Source organism: Podarcis liolepis (assembly GCF_965112155.1).
Source record: "Podarcis liolepis genome assembly, chromosome: 12".
NCBI lineage: Eukaryota > Metazoa > Chordata > Lepidosauria > Squamata > Lacertidae > Podarcis > Podarcis liolepis.
Window position 1 is genome coordinate 25,962,188 of NC_139563.1, and position 16,043 is coordinate 25,978,230.

The 16,043-nt window shown below is 42.1% G+C and overlaps 1 protein-coding gene across 4 annotated transcripts in view; it reads left to right on the plus strand.

The window, feature by feature from the left end:
• ADAM22 (ADAM metallopeptidase domain 22) overlaps window positions 1-16,043 on the plus strand; it is a 126,730-nt gene that overhangs the window by 71,096 nt on the left and 39,591 nt on the right. For all 4 annotated transcript variants that reach the window (XM_083467399.1, XM_083467398.1, XM_083467400.1 and 1 more), the window contains exons 8-17: window positions 2,379-2,449; window positions 4,252-4,326; window positions 7,235-7,306; window positions 7,748-7,914; window positions 9,475-9,559; window positions 10,071-10,161; window positions 10,840-10,891; window positions 12,852-12,951; window positions 14,816-14,887; window positions 15,362-15,454. In XM_083467399.1, coding sequence (XP_083323525.1) covers window positions 2,379-2,449; window positions 4,252-4,326; window positions 7,235-7,306; window positions 7,748-7,914; window positions 9,475-9,559; window positions 10,071-10,161; window positions 10,840-10,891; window positions 12,852-12,951; window positions 14,816-14,887; window positions 15,362-15,454 — 878 coding nt within the window. The remainder of the gene's footprint in view (window positions 1-2,378; window positions 2,450-4,251; window positions 4,327-7,234; window positions 7,307-7,747; window positions 7,915-9,474; window positions 9,560-10,070; window positions 10,162-10,839; window positions 10,892-12,851; window positions 12,952-14,815; window positions 14,888-15,361; window positions 15,455-16,043) is intronic.

Here is a 16,043-nt window from a genome sequence, read left to right on the forward strand (position 1 = left end):
GCCACTGGGAGAAGAGGATGTGGGACAAGATGGACCACTAGCCTGACGCAGCAGGTCTGTTCTTATGTCTTCAGTTCTGTCCAGTGGTCCCTTTTACGAATTGGTAGGATTTCTTCCATGTTCTGCCTGCAATCCACAATCAGTTTGTTCTGTTCAGCATCATTCTTTGAAAAAATAATAGAGCACACACCACGCCGAAGTAGTATTATGGTATTGTTTGCGTGCATGTTGTGTGAAAATTTACTCAGGAGACAAAACGATTGAACCCATAGCCATGGTTGCTGCAGTCAAAGCTTACCATGAAACTGAGGGGTAATTAGAAACACAAAAATTGGTTCCACACCTTTTCTTCTTCCTTGCCTTATTTAGTTGCTTATTACATTTTTATTTTGCGCTTCCTGTAAGGAACTAAAAAAATCAGCAAGCAGTTTTTCCACCCTTAATCCTCACAGCAACCCTGTGAGGTGGGCTGGAGTGGTTCAAGGATGCGTAGTGGGTTTCATGGATGAGTAGCACCTTGGGTCTCTCTGGTCCTCGTCTTTACCATTACACTACACTGCTTATTTTGAGAAGTCAGTATGTGTTTCCCCCGCCCCTTATTTGCACAAATAGCACTTTTGTTGCAGAGAGATAGCATTGTCTCAGCAGCTAAGTCGTCATCTCCCAGATAATACATGCTTAGCTTTTGTAACTGGAGTGTGGGTTATGGCTGTGTTCATGGATTTATTCTGGGCCTGGTTTTTATTTTGTACTATTCTTGAAGCTGTGAGTAATTAATATTTAGGTACATTTAAACGGATGGGTAAACCTGTTAGGGGAATCTGGAAATATTTCAGTGCCTATGAAAACATTCTGAAGTGTTTGGGGTTGGTTGGGGAGCCTTTTTCCATGTTGAGGGCCACTTTTCCTTGGAGGTAATCTGGCAGGGGCCACACCCCAGCAGTGGGTGGTTCTGGAGCCTGTGATGGTCAGAATCAAAGTCAAAAGGGGTGGGGCCAACTCTCTTCTCTTTCTTTTCCTGCCTCTCCCTTTTCTCCCTCCTGCCAAACCACATCAAATTGCTGTATCAAAATACTGAGAGCTACATGTAGTTATGCGGAGGGCTGTATGTGGCCCTGAGACTGCTGGTTGCCCACCCCTCTTTTAAATCATCTAAAAGAGTTCAGAAAGAAGACTGCTGCCTTTTTCCTTTTTTTTTTTTTTTAGAAAGGTCAAAACATGATAAAACTACTGTTGCATGGGATGGATGATGAAGAAATATGTTTGTGTATGAAAGCTACACTCGGTTGCATAAAAGCTGTCGGGTTTTTTCACTCTCAGTTTCTTAGAGACAGCAAAAATCATTTTTCAGTTATTCGTCTATCCCTCCTGGGGGCAGTTTCAGAAGTAGGTGGGTGATGATACGCTTCTGGTTTTTCGTAGCAAAATCCATTTATATGATCGTTCAGATAAGGAAACTTTGCCTTTTGGTGAAATGCTGAGATGTTTGTTATATAGGCTTTTTTGCTGTTTTTGGTTCTGACTTCTCTTCATGCCATTAATACTTTTTTATATAAAAAATTCTTATCTCGCCTAATTAAAATGCTGATATAATTGGGCTTTGATCATCCCTGGCCCGGGCTGCCATCCTTCACAGACTTGCCTGAAAATTAGTGCTGTTGACGTCAGTGGGAGTAAGGGCTCCATTTAACAGTGCACATTTCCTGCACTCGAAATGCTTTGGTGTAGGAAAATGGATGTGAAGAGCTGGTTGTCTTTGGCCGCTAACTATGCATCAAAGCTCACAGTAACATACTGATCATAATGACAAAATAACTGCTAGAGCAGGGTGAGGGACCTTTGAACCTTCAGACATTGTTGGATCCTGTCTCTTATTGTCCCCTAATATTGGCAGTCCTAAATGGGGCTCACAGGAGATGGAGTTTCAACAATATCAGGAGGTCCATCAGTTCCCCACTCCTGTGGTAGAGGCTCAGTAATATTCTGCTCATGTTGGTTCTTTGTGTATATATAAAGGTGGAGCATGCTGTGGCTATGTAAGTAGCCATTAGAAAAGCAGGTATGCAGCCATGGAGAAATGGAAACTAGGTATTTTTTTGAGACTACCTTTCTTATCTGTGTTGTTATTGAAGTCTGTAAGTCCACATTTCCACATGGTGGTGCCCAAGGCCACCGTTTATTTGCAGGAAAGCATTTTGAAGGGTGCAGAAATGTAAACCTCCACTTTTAATATTGAGCCACGCATGAAATGCTTGCAATATTTTGCTGCTGTTGTTCATCCTTGCTCAATGCAATTGCTTTCTTTGTCCTGCTGTTGAAAATGGCTATCTTTTACCGACCCGTGTTGTTCTGACTTGAAATGTGTGTATTCCATTCAGAGTTCTGGCACATGAACACCACGTCACAGAAGTTCGTTGTGAAACCAAGACACAAAAGAAGAAAAAGGCAGGTATGTGCCTGTGCTTTTCCCTTTAAAGAATGTGCATTCAGGCATATCTTTCGGTGGGTATGGGATTCTTTTCGGAAGGACGCGTGGGCTTTCAGAACTCTATGGACTTCAGTGCTTTCTGCAAAGACGCACCTGTTATAGTGCTGTTTGGACATTGTCCCCTCATGCAAGTAACATGCTATGTCCAGCATCACGTGGTGACCCCATAGAAGAACTCTTCCATAGACAGCGTTGCTCTGGAAGTCCTATGTCATCTGCTGTATCATAAATCCAGTCCCAAAAGCAAACTGCTTCTTTGCTTTGGGCAGAAAGCATGATTCCCCCTTGCCTCCTATTCCACATTTGCCCACTACACTGTCATAAGGGGTTCCTTCTGGCCAGTTCCACCAGGAGTACTTGTGTCTTGGTGATGGAGAGATTATTTCCCTTCCTGTGTATGGAAGGGTAAATATGCCCTCTTGACACTGATGTCATTCCTACCTACCTGGACAGGGCTTGGACCGAGGTCAGCGCTACAGAGCTGCTGGTGACCAATCCAGCAGTCCCACCAATTCACCTGTGTGTCCCTATTGTGACCCACCCACATCTTGGTATGTAGCAGCAGGGACAGGAGGGCAGCTCCTGTAGGAGAAACTTCCCTTTTGTGGTCTCAGAGAAGAGGACACTTTGTAGAGGAGAAAAAAAGCAGTTTTATTGTGTACCCAGGTGAGAGTGCAGAGTAGTGCAGACCACACACCCAAAACACATTGGCATGAACAGTTATACATTTCTCCTGGAGGATATTCTACTTAACACAGCCAATCATGGAATTCCATAGCGTATCTATTACTATATGGAAGCTTCTCCTATAAGAAAAAATCCTGATCTCTAGGCTTTTCTTATGCCTGTGCAATAAACTTGTTTACTTCATAATTATGTCCTTGCACTTAGTAAGCAAATACTTAACAAGTGACTGCTTCCTTTTTGGTTACTTCTGCTTTTCCTTGGCTAACTGTTGACTATGGTGTCCATGGGGTAGAGGAATGCTGAGCATCTCTTTTTGTATACAGGACAATCAGAAATGACATAGAAATCTCTCTGCCGCATCACACTTGCTACTACTGAGTGTAAGGGAAAGTGAGTGTATGTGTGATCCTTCAAAGGTAGCAGCACGTCTTAGATTTCACACTACACACATACACTTGCAGTCTCATGTCAGGTGTGTGCCATTGGGAAACGTGCAAGACCTGTATCAAGGTGATCTCCTATGATGTTCTCTAGAACAAACATGCTCTCCATCTGGGGCTGAGCTTTCTGACGTCAACAATTGCATGGCACAATTTTTTCTGGAGAACCTGCAGGGGGACCCAGCACATAGGCGTGCTGTGCTTTGTATCTGACAAAGTAGGAAAAACGCTTCAGCTTCTCAAAATCCTCTTAATTACAGAATTCTCTAAATAAGCCAGTTGCTTTTTGTTTGTTTAGTTTATAAATTGTTGAGCTTATTGGTGCACACACTACTCTGGAACAGATTTGTGGCATTCCTATAGAAAGACCACACTTTGATGGGAGGCAGGACACAATCAATACCTTAATGCAAAATTTGCCCATTATGTTTCTTCCAGAGTTGCATCAGAATTAGATTGCTGATGCTGGGAGGCATGGCATATATTCTGTTGCTAATTTGGTACATGGAACTACTTGTAAGTGCTTTTGTAATGAGGCCAGAACGAAGGAAATAAATTCATTCCAACACGATGAGTTTTATTACAATCAGATACGTTGACATTTTACACATTTACAGTTTCTTACTCTTCCCGCAGGTTCATCAGAGCCCGTATAAAGTTGAAGAGGAAACTAAATATGTTGAGCTAATGATCGTAAATGACCATCTAATGGTGAGGTTTGCATTTTGGGCCTTTTTGGAGTAATCAATAATTCACGCGTAGCATTGTGCCTGCAGTAGATTAACAATAAAATACCTATAGCAAAATGATTCTAAGCTATGCAGATATATATGATCAGAGTGAAGTCTGAGCTTGTTTGAAGTTATGCCTAGAGCGGCTCCACAGAACTTCTAAAAACATAGGAAAGGTCAGTAAGTATACAGCGTAATCCTATATATAAGTCTTCTCAGAACAAAGCCCCATTGAGTTCAGTGGATTTAATCCCTGATAGGATTGCAGCCAAAGAAGGCTTCGGTTGTATACAGGACATTATGCCTAACATTTCTTCTAAATTACAGTATTAGCTGAACGGCATATATTTAGTTAAGAGAAACTATCCACAAAGTTTGAAAGCAGCCATGAATGTAATATTCCTTCATTGTGGCATCTATGTCATTTTTAATCTGTTTCTAAATGGTTAAAAGATACCCCTCAACATCATTAGCTTAGGACCAAAATAAATGTGATATTGAGTTTTTATTTGCCTTTAACATGCAGATTTCTTTAAAAATAGTAAAAAGGAGCTGCTTCTTGTATGTCTGCAGACACACATGTAAGTGTGTGCGAGAGAGATTTGCATCAGATTTACAGTGATTTTCCTTACATTAACAGCAGGAGGTGGCAGGAAAAGGTTAACCTCCTCCCTTCCTGCTGCGATCCTGATAATTATCACACCACTACAGCCTTGGCTTCTACTTGCACTTTAAAAAAATATGCGCCTCAAATGCAAAGGTGCATTCTAGGTCACATCTAGTTTGGCTCCTTAGCTATTGCAGACCTCTGAATACAAAATGTCAACAAATAATCATTATTGCCACCAGGGATGGCTGGTAAACCTTCATGATCTGCTTGTGAATTTACCAGAGGCACCTGTTGGTAATCTGATCCTAGGCTAGATGCGTTTTAATGAGTATAGCTGTTCATGCACCCGGTTTACCAAAATTTTGGGGAAAGAGCGAAACAACACAAAAGAAGTGGTCCTGTCCTACTTATGAAATTAACTATAGAAATTCTCCATGTTAATTCAAAAGACACACAGAATATGTGGGGTGGAGCCACTCCACAAACAGGATTGATCCAAATTAGTATAGAAGATTTTAGGGTAAGCCACAACACTCTTCCTCATTGGTGATTCTTTTTCTTTAAATCATTGAGTTTCACTCATTAATAAAAAGGGTATTATTGTCATTTGCAATCTATAATGCTGCAGGGACCTTCTCACACACAAACCCCACTCTGCTTCCCGCCCTCCCCCGGTGAGGTTTCCATAGGAGTGGATTGAAGTGTGTGTTCCATTTAGGCACTTACACACACACACACCCCAACTTCATCCAAATTATTACATAAGATGTCTCTCCATGGAATAAGAGATTATCGATCGCTTTCTTCGCCTCTGTAAGAAACAGGAAAGAAGGTAGTCATATTTTATTGGAGGCACTTTGAAGCAATTTGCTCTCCTTGCAATCGTGGAACTATTCAAACTGAGAGTTGCCAAGGAGATTTCTTTCTTCCGTTCTTTCTTTTCTTCATAATGATTGCAAACTTGAGTTCTGCAGCCAAGAGCAAAGGCAGATCTCAAAATCTGAATCCTTGGAAAGCTGCCAGAATAAGGAAGAGGCAGAACTCTGTTGTAACAAAGAAACTACAGTGTGTTTTTTTTTTTTTTTTGGTGTGTGTGTGTGTGTGTGTGTGTGTGTGTGTGTGTGTGTGTAGATGAAAAAGACCAAACTGTGTAACTGGAAAACTTTCAGGACCACAAGAGTCTATTTCCATAATCGCTTTCTACTAACAGTCAGGGCACTGCACAATATAAACAGTACAGTCCTATACGTGTCTGCTCAGAAATAAGTCACATCAAGCTCAATGAGGGTTACTCAAAGGTAACTGCAGCCCAAAATAGCTCATACGAAACGTAAACATTACTACTACCAGTAATAAAATACAATACTATAAAAGCAACACTGTGAAATATTCATAAAAGCTCAATGAATTAATGTCCATATCATTATTCTGTCCCCCATAAATGCTTCCACAGTTTATTTCCCTAAATTCTTTTTCACCAGATCTCCCAGGCATACACTGTGTCTCCAGTTCATAGAAACAAATAAGCTCTGCTCATATGTTACTTGTATGTAGGGCATTCTGTCGGTGATGGAGGAATGGGATTGGCTGCCTGCCCCCGCTCCTGACACCACATCCCTGAGCTACTCCTACCCTAAGGGTGCATGACGTGAGCACCTGACATCTGCTGATGAACACCTGTGTGTGAACAGCTGCTTCTGTGTAGCAGCTCAGTGCAATTGGGACACCTGGTTGCGCTGGTGTCCTAATCGCCTGGAACTCACGCACATGAGCAGGGGTTGGGTAGCCCGGGGGCAGGACCAGCAGCTTAACGCTGCTCCCGCTTCACAGTGTAAGTGCCCTGGGTGTTAGTAATGCATGAATAGGACTATAGGGCATAGGCTTTCTGGCAACCATGTGAGAATTGGAATCTTCTGATCATAGATCACTGGTAATACCATATTTTGAGACATTGAGGAAGCATAACAGTTGCTATTTTTTTCTGTCCTAAGCACATACAAGCTGGCCCAGTAAGATATAGGTTGAGGGATGCTAATCTCGCTACAAATGAGGCCTGTACTGTCTTCTTGGCTATCAGCTTTGTGGAATGCCCTTTCCATCAATTGGTACTTTGACCTTCATGGTACCATAGGGAGTTTAAGATAACAATACTAGTGTTTAAATAGATGGCCAGTAATCCATTTTTCACGGGCGAAGCAAGCCTTTGATAAAAGTGAGTTCTGAATAGAAATTGTGCTTTAGAAATCTGATTAGGATTTGTCTGTCTTTTGTCCTTCAGCTGAAAAAGCACCGATTATCGGTCGGCCACACAAACAGCTTTGCAAAATCAGTAGTGAACATGGCAGATTTAGTAAGTATAATTCACAAGCTGCTAGTGCAAGATAGATTTGTCAGCCTTATCACGGGGATGGTAATTTTGGGTCAGGGAGCGATAGCTGCAGTACATTTTTTCATCGGTGTCTATTTTGCCATTGGATGACTGAACTGCAAAAGTCTCAGTTATCTCATTAGGACCATTCTGTTTCTGAATCAAAGGTTCCCAAGTTTTGAAGCACACTCCCTTATATTGCGGGCGGGGGAATGGCCTGGAAAATATATTCAGATATTTAGCCCTTGATCACATTGCGCTTTAATCTGTTAGAAAGGAGAGGGCTCCGACCCTTCATTAAAGTACTGTTCTTTATGCTCAACATTTCCTTAACTACATGGGGGCAAAGGGGCTGTTTTAAGGAGAAAAAGAGGCAAAATTTATACTGTCGCTTGATGATCGTTCATTTTGTTAATGTGCTAGATTTACAAAGAACAGCTCAACACCAGGATAGTCTTGGTTGCCATGGAAACCTGGGGTACTGATAACAAGTTCACCATATCTGAAAACCCACTGGTGACCCTGCGTGAGTTTATGAAATATAGGAGGGATTTTATCAAAGAGAAAAGTGATGCAGTTCACCTTTTTTCGTACGTAATTTCATATTGTTTTGTTATCACTTGGGGTAGTGTATTCTGAATTGCTAGTGCTGAATGACGTTAATTTGGTCTGGGCATAATTCTAAACCACAGTTGATGATTGCATGCGTGATCTTTGGGTATGTGCATGCTCCACTTTCTCCTTCTCCTCAGACATGGCCTTGAGGTGATCAGAAGCTATCGTTTCCATTTTTAATTCAGTGGTTTATTGTTACGTCCAAACCTCGAACTCTGTTTAATCTTAAAAAATGATTTTGGGAAGCAAACCAGGATTGTAAACCAAGATTAACTTGTTTCCCTTAAACCACAGTTAAGGCTAACCACAATTTGTCTGATTGAGCAACTGTGGCTAGTTGAAAACAAAAGTAAAAAAAGGAGTTTGAGGCTTTGTTCATGTAATGCCTTGTGTTTCATCAGAACACAGCCAAACATTTCACATGATGTCCAAATGCGCTGTGTACTGTAATGCACACTTTACACATTATTAGGGCAGACCCATGTTTAAACCAACTTGTACGACCCTGAATGCCATCTATTTTCATAAATATTAAAACAGAGATGGGATTTTAAGTGTGGTAGAAGTGATTTGAGCACACATTCACTGTAGTCTGAGGAATTTTGCTTTAAAGGCAGTGAATGGGTTATTCAACCTACATCTACAGACAACGACCGATTTGCATAGGGATTACATTCTGGACCCTTGCGTGCATTGGTGGGGTCCGTGTAAGGCCGCCCCGTTCTACCCCCATTTTTGTGATGTTTTCTGGTCACTTCTAGGTTTGGTGCAATGCTCATGTGTGCGGGCATCCATATATCGGCCACACCTAAAATGGTCACTTCCATTTTTAAATATTACCTCAGCCTTCTCTCGATGCCATCTTCAGTGCGGACTGCAGAAGTAAAACCAGCAAAGTCAAGGGGGGCTTATCCCAGCCAACCCAACTGATTTCCCCCCACAAATATTTAAATCTGGATTTATGTTTGCACCCCTCTAGTATCCTTGTGCCTTATTTTCCAAGGGAGTAAACAAGGCATAAGACCAGCTCCTCTTGTCTGTCTTAGATGACTTGCACTTTAAGGTAGGATCTCTCTAATGCTATCCCCAAGGCAGTTGTGCCAGGATTTGGGCGTCTGGCTTGAAAGCACCCAATTCCTACTGGATCTGTATTATCCTCCCCTGATGCCAGGTGTTTTTGAGTGCTCCCATTAGCCCTAGACAGCTGGAATGCATGAGATTTATAGTCCGAAACATCTGGGGGGCATCAGACTGAAGGAGCCTGATCTGTGTGGATCATCTCTTTTCAAATCGTTTCCATGTTGTTTCAAATTCATGGTAGCTTCCTTTTTAAGGCTGTGGCTTCCTGCTCTCTTTCCTTCTCCCCGCTGCCTCCAAACCACTGTTCTGAATCAGAAGCGGGAACTTCACAAACAAGCATATGTGTTTTCTGCCTCCTGAATCCTAAGCTAATGCTTGTTGTTTGAAAATGCCATGGTTTCTAAATTGCCGCTTTGTGCTTTTCTCACTATCGTTTCTGTTGTTTTTCTTTAAAGGGGGAGTCAGTTTCAGAGCAGTCGCAGCGGGGCAGCCTACATTGGTGGTATTTGTTCGCTTCTGAAAGGTGGTGGTGTAAACGAAGTAGGTCCAAATGCCTCTAGGAACACAAAAGAGCTATGCAGAAATGTTTTTGTGAAAACCCATGTCTGGTTCAGCTCTCATGGCATAATGCTGTGTGACCCACCCTCCCCTGTCACAATGGAAAGAAAGCTCCTCTTAGTACCAGTCAGAACATGGAAGGGGAAAAAGCCCACCACCCACTCCATGCTACAGTCTCAGTCTTCCCCAACCCCACACTGGATTTTTATTATTAATATCTTATAATAAAGTTTAATGCTATAGATGAACTTGTTTTGTATTGGATGTCTTCTCTAATCATTTAAGGGCAAATGTTTTTACCTGTTATTTGGCCTACGCTTTGCAACTTTCAGCCAGCTTGCTATTCCCCTACGGTTCACGGGAAGTAAATGGATCAAGCCTTTGCAATCTCATCTTTCGCTTCAGGACAATTCTTTTAAAATTTATAAAACACTTGTAAATTGATTTTCTTTTCCCCTCTCCAAGCCGTTGCTTCTCTTGTTTTGTCTTTCAGTTTGGAAAGCCGGATTTAATGTCAGTAACGTTGGCACAGTCCTTAGCTCACAACCTTGGCATTTTCTCAGACAAAAGAAAATTGCAGAGTGGTAAGGAAGTTTGGTTGATGGTTTCCTTTAAAAAAATGCTTATTTATTTATTCCCCCCCCTGGAGGGCAGATGTATTCTCATGCCCCCTACCTTTGCCCCAGTCTCTCCTTTTCTCTTTCTCGGTCATTGTAATAATATATTATTTTTCAGAAGGAAAAGGAAATTTTTGAAAGATGTTCCTAAGAATACATCTGAACTCTCTGGAATTGCATTGCTTGTTAAATAACGAATCAGGGATACAGTTTTGGTCTAACTGTGGCAATTATCCTATGGTAATTGTATGCAAATTAAATGCAGATCTTTTGGAATTGGCCACATCTGCACCTCATGACCTGGCTGGTGGTGGGAAAGTATTTCTCCTCTCCTGTCAGATACGGGACATGGCATTAAAACTTACTTACTCCATACATGCTTGTGAGAGCCAAACCCATGAAGGTTTGTTTTGCAGTGATCTTTATTTCGTAGATTTCTGGAATGATACATTTAAAGATGAGAAATGCCCTTACTCACAGCTTACTTTGGTATTATAGAACTCCTTCTGGTAGGCTTATAAATAAGTATTGTGTATTCTTCCTTACTACTTATTTGTTTCTCCTAATATGTCCCCCCCCCTATATTTAGATTATTTCCAAAGGGGGGAAAAACAATAGTGTGTAATTTATTTATTTTTATTTTAGGTGAGTGTAAATGTGAGGACACATGGTCTGGCTGCATAATGGGAGATACTGGGTAAGCTATTTCTTTTGAGAAACTTCAGCGCAGTAAAAAAATCTAGATTAGGAGTTGGGGATGGTCAGAGGAAGCTGTACCTAATAAATAGCATTAAATGGAGCTGTGCACCTGAATCGGCTGACAGCAAATTGATGCACATTGTCAAATTGACAATGGGTTGCATTCAGCTAAGTCCTACTCAGAGTAGACCCATTAAAATACATAAACATAAGTTAATCATGTCCATTAACTTCAGTGGGTCTATTCTTAGTAGGGATAGCATTGACTGCCACCCATTGAGTCTGTGTCTCATTAGGAAGAGAACAGCTTGCCTGCCGGATCAGGGCAATGGTCCATATTGTACAGCATCTTGTTCTCACAGTCGCCAACCAGATGCATGTGGGAAGCAACTGGTATTCAGAAACAAACCACCTCCAACATAGCCATTGTGTCAAGTTGTGACTGATAGCCTCATCCTCCATTTGTCTAATCTTCCGTAAGAGCCATGCAAGTCGGTGGCCATCATGGCACCTTGTGAGAGCAAATTCCACAGTGTGACAATGTGCTGTATAAAGAAGCACATCCTTTTGTCTGCCCTGAATATTTCAGCTTTTTTGGATGTCCATGAGTTCTAATGCTATGACAGGGAGAATGAAAAAAAGTTCTCTATCGCTTTCTCCTGTGCCCTACATAGTTCCATAGACTTCTGCCATGTCACGTCTTAGTGTGAGTTCTAATGCTGCACAACAGAGGAATTCACTAGAGCATCAGCTGCACTAGCAGAAACCGGTCGCTCAACAGATTACACAACCTCTTACACAAAGTTACTTGCAACCTGCTTGTGCATTCTCTTGTGCAACAGTATTCTGGTGGCGCCAAACTTTTTACCAGAAGAACAAGTACACCGCCAAGTGACTTTAACTTAGTGCTAATTTGGATACAAACCGTTGCCTGCCCAGCATATCAAAATCTGAACTAGTTCAGCTGCTACTGGCTAGCAACCATGTCATAAAAATAAGGATAGACCAATGTAGCTGAATTCTTGGCCTGTTTTTCCACTGAGCTTGCAGAAGTGAAAACAAAAGCATCAGTGACATGCTTCATATTGAACACATAACTCGCCTCTAGGCTACTCATTCTCCCTAAGCATATTCATGATGGAAGCTAAACTAAAATTATGTTTTTGGCCCACCTAATAAGCCACAAGTTTCTCGTAGCTGTTGTTCTCCTTGAGTTTTAAACATGAAATATGTAGGCACATAGGCACTACCAGTTTACTAAGTGAGTACTGTACATCCGGGGATGTGGGTTGCGCTGTGGGCTCCACAGAGCCTAGGACTTGCTGATCAGAAGGTTGGCGGTTCGAATCCCCGCAACGGGGTGAGCTCCCGTTGCTCGGTCCCTGCTCCTGCCAACCTAACAGTTCAAAAGCATGTCAAAGTGCAAGTAGATAAATAGGTACCGCTCCGGCGGGAAGGTAAACGGCGTTTCCGTGCGCTGCTCTGGTTCGCCAGAAGCGGCTTAGTCATGCTGGCCACATGACCCAGAAGCTGTATGCCGGCTCCCTCGGCCAATAAAGCGAGATGAGCGCCACAAACCCCAGAGTCGGCCATGACTGGACCTAATTGTCAGGGGTCCATTTACCTTTACTGTACATCCATGTGAAGTTTCTCAGCTCTATTCCCTATCATTATTTTGTATTCCTCAGTGCTCCAGATAATTTGCAAATACGAACAGCAGAAGCTGGGGAAAGGCAAAAGCTAATGAGATTATCTAGGGCATCGCTGGAGAAAGCACAAGAGTCATTTCGATAAAAATTATTCCTACTGGTTTTAATTAGCAATAAAATAGCTTAAGGAAATAACTGGCAAAAATATTCCTTCCAGTGGAAGCACTTTCAGTCCAATAGAAGTATTACCTGAATGTTTATGAATCCATCGGTGGGTCATGAATTAACCTGCTTCCCCCTTTGATGCAGCTATTACCTTCCAACCAAGTTCTCCAAATGCGACGTTGAGGAGTACCACGAATTTTTAAATAACGGAGGTGGAGCCTGCCTTTACAACAAGCCTTCCAAGGTAATAGCGGTTTGACACTAAATAACGTTTTATCATTCTGTCTACTCACATGCTCAGCTCAGTGTCCTCCCAGTCATTTGTATTGAAATGCTTCTTGGCAAACCCACTTGTGTAGCACTTGTTATATATTACCTTATTCTTTCAAAATTGGCTGTGGGCAATCTGTGACCTTCCAAAACGTTGCTGGGCTGGATGAGAAGTTTTAAGTGTCATTTTTGTTTTGGAGCATTTAAAAAACAAAACTGTGCATTGACTTGTTTCTACAATACATTGGGCGTAAGAATCAGTTTCCATAGTAGAGGTTGTTTGCTTTGTTTAGTGCTCCACTTAACTGGACACAGAACATATGTAGGGGGCGAGGACTCTTAGAATATCCTGTGACAGATGGGGATGACCAATCTCCCTTTATTCAGTGATTCCTCTATAGCAGTCTATTTTTAAGTAAATCTGCATATATTCAATTTTGGCTTTGCTTTTCATCACAGCATTGGGATTCAGAGCTCCCTGGTTTTTCATCTCCCGAAATTTAATCTGCTGCCTCCCCCTGCCTCTAGTAGTGCTTTTTAATGTGGTGTTTTATGGATTTGTTTAAAAGTTTGTTGAGAGTTTCCTTGGGTTTCTTTTTAAGAGAAAGGCAGGGTAAAAATATTTTAAATAATGAATAATAAACTGCATATGCAGTACTGAAGTTGAAACGGCAAAGTTTTAAGGAAGTTGAAGGAGTTTAGGATTAAGGTGCAATTGAAATATTTTAAAGACTTCTTCCAACTATTGAAACTCATTTCCCTAGCATCACTACTATAACACACAGTAAAAAAAAAGTTAAGCATTTATGTCCTTCCCTTCTGGGCATCTTACAATATTAAAAAACGAAGATGCTATAAAACAACAACAGAAACCAAATCAGCCAAGGAGGCAGGACCAGCAGTTAAACCCCCAAACGCTTTGTTGTTGTTTAGTCGTTTAGTCGTGTCTGACTCTTCGTGACCCCATGGACCAGAGCACGCCAGGCACTCCTGTCTTCCACTGCCTCCCGCAGTTTGGTCAGACTCTTGTTTGTAGCTTCGAGGACACTATCCAACCTAAGTTGCCACAAAGAGCAACAGCCAGAATAAAATGCTTGTTTAAAAATGAAAAGGCATTGCAAAGATGCAACCACAAACGACTCTCTTTGTATACAGTGGGATAATTTAGTGCGTAACATTGGAAAGACGTTTGCTTCATTTTCTTTTCTGTATGTCACTGTAGATGTGACTCACACAAGCCTTTTTAGGCATTGAGTAATAAATATGTGAAGCGGCTATTGAAAAGTGGTAGTCACAGCCCCTGGGTGACAGTGCATGCACAAGCTTCACCCCTGGCTGATGCATGAACTGTGCCATGCTCCATGTGCACAGACACATTAGACAGGAGATATAGTTACCTATGGCAGCGGTGCGAAACCTCACGTCCAGCCTTAGCTGCCCGCTGAACTTTCCACAGCCCCCGTTTCCTACTCTGAGTGTATATGAACAACCCATGAACTCTTGCTTGTCTGGATGGAGGACAGAGAAGTGTGTGAATGTGTGCAGCAGGCATCCTGCTGTACAAACGTAAAATTTGCATTGGTTTCCTCAGCCTTTGGCACTCCCCGCCACTGGAACCTGGCCTTTGGAAGCTTGCCCAGAAGGGAACGTGGTCCCTGGGCTGAAAAAAGGTTTCACACCCCTGGACTCCAGGGGTTATAGCTATAGCTTGCATATTCTTGAGAGCTCCTCCACCTAAACATATGAATATGACTGTGGGCTGTTTTACCGGTGGCCAAATAATGCAACCCCACACTTGCCATTTTTATCCTGTCTTCCTTATTTATTTTTCATCGCAGCTTCTGGATCCTCCAGAATGTGGCAATGGCTTTGTTGAAGCTGGAGAAGAATGTGACTGTGGTACTGCGACCGTAAGTCATGCAATCGATAGTTTGCCCGTGGCATCACTTCCTTTTCAAATTAGACAACTCATTAAAGAAGAATAAGAGAAACTGCCTTAAGGGGGCGGGCTTACTGTTTGCATTGTTTTCCTCGCCAGCTACTTGGTGAAGGAAGCAAGCTGCACATTAACCGTGCATTGATGCATGCACAGTGGTGCTGGTGGAGGTACTTTGGGTCTGCTTGCAATGTACCAAGCAAGTGTAAAAAGAAGAAAAGAAGACTCTGGGGTGTATCCTGTGCTCGTCATGCTCAGAGCATGTTTCTCAGTTAGTAGATGCCAGAGTGTAGGCTTCCCCCAAGGCCATCAAATGATTGATTGATTGATTGATTTTTTAATCTGAAGTTTGCATTATGCACACCATAGAGTGTCAAATGAAGGCGCAGATAGTTTTGAAGAAATGTGCTTGTCAAACTGCTGTTTTACAATTGCCTCCACTCCTCAGGAATGTCGTGCTGAAGGTGGAGATTGCTGTAATTCCTGTAGTCTAACGGCTAACTCCGAATGCAGTAATGGACTTTGTTGTAAAAAATGTCAGGTGCGTATTTAAGTGAAAGATTTTTATTTTAAAAAAAGACCATTTAAAAGCCCGCCACTGTGTCATTATGCCTACTTTTGATTACCAGCAAAATCGACTCATTTTCTGAAAGCTTAACAAAAAGTATCCCAGTGTTTCCTTCGCAGTCAGTTTCATCTGCAGGACGTAGCGCAGTATCTCCTGTTTTCAAGCACTTGTTTGTTTACAAGTCGGCCAGTTGAGAAGATACTAAAAGAGAAACCGTAGCACAGAATGAAATGGTGTTATAGCTGGAAGGGAGCTTGGAGGTCACACAGCCAAACCCATTTCTCGCTGTAGGATCTGCAACGGAGGATGCAGCTTCAGTTATCCATGACAGATGGCCATCCATCCTTTGCTTAAGTACCTCCGGCAAAGCAGAGCTCACCACCTCCTGAGGCAGGCTGCTTCTCCTAAGTTTAGCTGGAATCTGCTTCTTTAAACCGCTTCCCTCCTTTATATGGGCTGCTGATCACAGGGGTTGTGCCGTTTATAAATATCGTGGCATGTAATTGTAACCTTCATTATTGTACTTGGACATTCGAATTTTGTCAGTCGCATATGAGAACCC